The sequence below is a fragment of the Idiotropiscis lumnitzeri genome, chromosome 13 (assembly GCF_059441095.1).
Source record: "Idiotropiscis lumnitzeri isolate Australia: NSW breed Sydney's pygmy pipehorse chromosome 13, RoL_Ilum_1.0, whole genome shotgun sequence".
Classification (NCBI taxonomy): Eukaryota; Metazoa; Chordata; class Actinopteri; order Syngnathiformes; family Syngnathidae; genus Idiotropiscis; species Idiotropiscis lumnitzeri.
This window is the reverse complement of record NC_142403.1, coordinates 8,651,466-8,657,553: the sequence shown is the minus strand read 5'-3', so window position 1 is coordinate 8,657,553 and position 6,088 is coordinate 8,651,466. Positions and strand designations below refer to the sequence as shown.

At 38.4% G+C, this 6,088-nt stretch overlaps 1 protein-coding gene across 1 annotated transcript; it reads left to right on the top strand.

Moving 5' to 3' along the window:
* Nucleotides 1–2,831: 2,831 nt before the first annotated feature.
* Nucleotides 2,832–5,292, top strand: nppc (natriuretic peptide C). Its single transcript, XM_088313665.1, has 3 exons — nt 2,832–3,035; nt 3,497–3,789; nt 4,821–5,292. The coding sequence occupies exons 1-2, from the start codon at nt 2,943–2,945 to the stop codon at nt 3,764–3,766; spliced, it is 363 nt and encodes a 120-aa protein (XP_088169791.1). The 5' UTR covers nt 2,832–2,942; the 3' UTR covers nt 3,767–3,789; nt 4,821–5,292.
* The last annotated feature ends 796 nt before the right edge of the window (nt 5,293–6,088 follow it).

Sequence of the window (6,088 nt, the reverse complement as noted above, 5' to 3'; positions counted from 1 at the left end):
TGAAAGGAAATTGGGGAAAGAAAATAACCTTTCATAATGCCATAATTGTTATTAAGTCATAAATTGGAAAAGCTAAAGATTAAATTGTGACTCAATGGTCAATTAATATTACTATAAATATATACCAACAGCTGTAATACAAAAAAAAGTTGTTCAAATTAAAGTGGAGTCTCATGAATACCAAGTTAAAGTGAAGTGCCCCGATCTCATCGAGTCATGTTCACATTTAAAAATCTAAATATTCAACATAGATAAATAAATAAACATAAAAAAACACAGAAACCTCCCTACTACTCGAAACAGGGTAAGCGAGATTGGAAATGGAAGGATGGGTGGACAATGACCACATGCAAGGTTTGCAGATAAGAGACATGACCTCTAACTTCATCTATTACAATAAATCCCACAAAGACTGGTCGACGGTCAAACAAGCTAAGTTGTTAAGACAAAAAGTGATGGGCAATAATGAGGCACAAGAAACTATATTCCATTAAAAACAGATTGCAATTTTGTCTACAGACATCACATCCCACCTTGAGTGGGTTGACTCATAGCTGCGCTATGTCAGTGCGTCAACCGTATTGATGTGCTACATCCGCATGTAAACTAACTCATTCATCCATTCACACACACATCACCCAATTTTCATGTTCATCTTAAGTCTAGCGCAAAGTGTCATCTAACAGTACATAGGTGGACTTTTCTTTCTTTTTGCACTTTGCTCTGGTAGAATTGGGTGTAGAAGGGCATGCGCGCCGTTGTTGGATGGAACGTACGTACCCGAGTCCCGGCCATTGTTTAGGGACAGTTTTGGAATCATCTGTCCACCAGATTCACATCTTGGGACAGCTTTTTTAGTTGGCCTGGACTGAAGGTCGGCATTACTGTTAACCATCTTGTGTACATACAGCTAAAGTTTCCGCACCTCTTTCTACGTTTTAAATTTTGTCTGCCGTCAACAGACAGGGGTTTATGGTATACAGTAGTCTATCATCCTGTTATTGGAGACCAAAACTGGTGTTATTGCATTAACTGTATATTCTTATAATATATTTGTTTCATTTTCTCATCATGTGCCAGTGTGTTTCCGTGTGCAAATAGAGCATAAATGCCCGGCAAACTTTAAACTTTGATTCACCTCTTATAAGTTGTTTCACTTATTATACAGGAAACCTCTCACACGCTGGACCACACTTTTTTCATGTCTGTTGCCCAATGATTCATCGTAAAATTAAGCAATATTTCATATCCGTAAATGTGTGGTTTGTGAGACATACTGACTGATTCAGTCTCACATAATAGGGTTTTCCCAGTTCATGAAAGGTTTAGGCATAGGGTCAGTTGTTACAGTGTCTGGTTGCTATCTCCCGCAGAAAAGTCAACTCAACTACTCCAACATTTATTTCTGGGAATATTAGGATGGATAAAAGTCCTGCGCAAGTCACCAGAATACCCCAATTGCTCTCCAGGAGCTGGAAATCTCCCCACTGCTTCATTTTCTCACTCATGTATGCGTTCATGATTCGGTTAAACTCAGAGGTTGTATTTTGTATACGCTAAACAGCAACATGACAATTTCTAAATTAAAAAAAAAAAAAAAAAGGACTCGTTGGCTGTGAAATGACATGGCAGGTTGTGGGTCGAATCACTTACACGTGTACGTCAAACTTGTCAAGTATTTTCATATGCTGACATGCTTCTATTAATCACTTTCACTTTGGATGATATTGATTCATTGAATCTGCACTATGAATGCAATTCCCTTTTCGGCACAGCAAACACTGCCCCTCTGTGTCACAAAACAGACGGTGCTGCTTGAGAATGTAACTTTCCGACTCAAAAAGGGTTCCCAGTGGTCATGGTCAAGGATGAAAATTTTCTCTATGTGTCCAGATGAACGTATCAACGGGCTGATTTTACATGCTATGCTTGCAAAACATGCCAGCTCCTTGTTATGTTTTGAGTATTCCAGAAGCTATATTTTTATAGAATTCATACAACATACATATAAATGCAATACAAGTATAGCCATGACGGTAACTTTATGGCCTCCTTGAAATAGTTATATTATTATAAGGTAACTTGAAGAATAAGGTTTTGTCATAATTAAAGGTTTTATAACCTTTTTGTGCTACTATCAATGTTTTAGTAAAATACTGTGATTGAAATATTGTTAAACACTTCTGAACATCAGAATACACAGTATTACAAATAATGTGCAAGGTGTTGGACGGACGCTGTAGCCTAACTTTAGTTTGGAGTGCGGACTGGTATTGCAAATGTGTCACCGCAGACCAAATTCTAGAAAAATAATTATTTAAAAGCTGTGCAAAATGCATAACATTGGAACATAAATGTCTAACTTCCCACTAATTTGCTTTAGCTGCATGCTGAATCTAACTGGTTGAAGGTAAAAATTGGGATCAAATTTGTGATCTCCACTAAGACGAGAAACATAAACTTGAGCATACGATTTTCAGTTCTGCTGTCATTCTTGCACCAAAGTTGCAGCTACAATTCTCAGCCTTTGAAACCATGCACCTTCAGTTTCAGATGCTGCATGCCTGCCAGAGTTTTAAAGTGGGCTTTAAAAAGATGTATGCATATTGAGAGATCAAAGTCTATCCCATTTCCTCCAAAGCCTCGATGACCGGAGCTTGTATCATTCAATTAATCCTTGGCGTGACGTACTCAGGGGCAGGTAGCGAAAACAGGGAATTGGCGAGGAAGGGCGACCATTAGCCTACGCAGGTTGTCATGACATCACCGTGGGCTGGCTATAAAGTGCTCTATGGGTTCATACACACAACCAGAAGAGCACTTGAGGAGCTTTGGACTACGGGACGAATCCGAAGCTTTTATTGGCTTCCGAACTAGGTACACCCATCCTCTTGTTGCGCTCATCTGACCAGAGGAATCCCCCTCAGAGTAGAATTCTGAAGATGAACTTGTCCTACTTGGTAGCTTGTGGACTTATGGTCACGCTGCTTTCGGGGAGGATCCGAGCAAAACCTTTATCTGAGGCGCAGCAGAAGGTAAGTTTATATTGATGCTTTCATTGGGTGCGGAACCGTGCAGGAATCTACCCACGGATGATTACCACTCAGATTTCTGCGTTTTAGTCTTGTTAGGCACTTTTATCATAGCGCTAAATTTCTTTAGATATTTCCTTTACTCAATATACTGTTGTCTATCATGGTCGTTAACTTGCTATAGCTTGATAATATGTAATTTATTTGTTGACATTTGTTTGTAAAAAAATCCCCATTACGCACTAACCCCAAGTGTAAGTATTTTATTTTAGGCTAAGTAGCGGAAATAATTCAATTTGAGTTGTTCCTTTTTTAACGCAATAGAACTGCCTTGGATTAAGTGAAGCGGTCAAAAACACCTGCCCCGTGAATTTTTTCATATAAACTCGCTATGCAGACGCTTTCCAAAACAAACCCTTTCAAGTGACGTCACTAATAATAGACTTCCGATACATGTATTTCAGTCCCTCCGAAGTTTGCTCGGGGACGAGCTGACGGACCTTCTGGAGTCAGAGGAGCGGGACAGGCGGGTTGATGTTGTGCGCGCTCGGATGCGCTTACTGCGAGATTTACGCATGGACACCCGGAGAGGGATGTGGGCTCGACTGCTCAACGACCAGCCTGCACCGAGGAGGCACAAATCTGGAAGCAAGAAGGGGGGCTCCACGGCCCGGAGTGGCTGTTTCGGACATAAAATGGATAGGATAGGGACCATCAGTGGTATGGGCTGCTAGTATTGGATCACAGCTTTTTGACGGTGAGTTTAGATCATACTTTTCCCTTTAGAGCCCTTGTGCTTGACATTACTAGCCTATAAATTGATGCATCAATACAATAGACCGGATTTAAAAGTGAGAAAATAATCGATAGGGGGTGCATGAGAGAACAACTGAACACAATATGTTCAAAGGGTAGCAAAAAAAATTTGCATCTACAAATATTCCTTAAAAGCAACATCTCTTCGCTGTATGTGGGTACGAAGGCTGTTGCACTCTCCGATGTTCTGATTTGGACATTTTTGCACTTGACTTTTGCAGAGTAGAGCACTCACCGTATCCCATCCGTTCAGGAAAAGCAATTGCCACCAACAAGTCCCATTGGGTACATTTATAAAAGTCAAAACTAATATACAAATCTGACACATAATAATAATTTTGGCAAGGCTATACTCCATATATTCTATATTTTCTTCTACAATCTATACTTTATGTTTGTGCTCCCATGATGTCAAAACACATCATAACGATCACATTTGTGATTTGTATGATAATGTTTGTTTGATGAAGCAGTGATTCAAGTTTGGCCTCCTTGGTGCCTAAGATGTCAGTGACTGTTCTACTCACAAAATGAAATGATTTGTGGGACACAATCTGGGATGTTTTCTGACAATAAGTGACAGTTACAAATGTCCCCATGACCATCATACTCAGAATGTAGTATAAAGAGAGATGGCGGTTGCAGCAATACTGGTGACTTATTACACTTTATTATTAATGAGGAAGTTAGTAAATCTATCATGAGTACACCAAATGACTCACATGTACAGTAAGTCTCCATTGTAATGAAATGGGGTGTGTGTAAATTTGATCAACTAACACCCTTCCTTTCTCCCATTGATTGCAAATGCATCATATTTGTCAGCCTTTGTGTGTTCTCCTGTGATGACATGAAAAAAATGAAAGTACAACACAGTAGTGTATAGTCACTGTGTAAAATGTCCGCATGAAAAAAAAATCAATGAAATACCTTTAAGCAACTAACATTCTCTATCCTGTTTCTTTTCCCCAGATCTCTGAAGGATGGGTTTGGAAACATTTATTTTGTTCTCACCTGAAGGGGAAAAAAAAGTGTCAGATTTTCGGTACGAAAGTCATCATGACCAGCATAAAAAGAGACTGAGATGACAGTGCTACAAATGCCTTGTATAAATATATCTAAGAAATATGCAGGTACCTGTATATAGAGAGATATATACCATACAAAATGTTCTGACAACGGTGTAAAAACTACAAACCGCAAAGCTGTATATTGTTGCTGCTGTACATTCATGTACTTCATCTTCCCCCTACAAAAATGTATTTATGTTAAGAACTATTTATATGTTTATAAAAAAGAGATATTTATAAATGAGTTTTATTTATGTAACATTTTGAAAAAGGATGCAAACTGCAGGTCAATTCTGTTTGTAACTTTTTCTTTTGTCTCAAATACTTGTGATTGTTTTCAAAAATGATAAAAAAGAATATTCCATGTGCACTTACTCGTGACTTCTCAGGCTTCTTTGTTTTTATGAATGGAGTACGGGCTCAGTAATTGAGATATCAGTTGGTTTCCATGTAAGGAAATTCCTGGTTGAATGGCAACCTGAGTTTTGTGCTGAAGATTTAAGATTACACACTGGCAAATACATTATGTGAGCAAATTTAGAAATATTCATCATTATTTCAGTTTTTATACTTTTTGTGACATTTTTGTTTGGTGGCGTGCCTTGAGATTTTACTCATATAAAATGCGCGCCTGGGCTCAATACAAGTTGGGAAATACTGCTTTCCAGTATTTCCGCAGCTTTGATGCTCACAATTCTGATAAGCTATTTATGACCATGTGCACCCTTGGTCACACTTTAGCCACCCCACATCAAGGAGAACATTTTGAAGTGCAAAATTACCATGCTACATGGTCCCAACACATTTTAAAATAAAAATTATACAAAATGAAAACACTTCACAATAAAATACAGCACAAAAAGAGAATAGAACATTTAAAAATAATAATAAAAAACAGAAGGACAATGATAAAACAATACTGAGTAAAAAGGTATGTTTTAAAACTGGATTTAAAAATTGCATTGGATAGACTGTGAGAGAGGATTCCATGAATAAGGGACTTAATAGGAGAAAGACGGTTTATTTACTGACGGGATGACGTGTGAATTTAAAGAGTCAAGAGTGAGTGATAGACTGTAGTAGTAGTAGCTCAGAGAGATATTATGGTGCCAGTCGATGGAAAATGTATTTGAATGCCGTTCTCCTATGCTTGGTTGCCTGCCTGTCAAA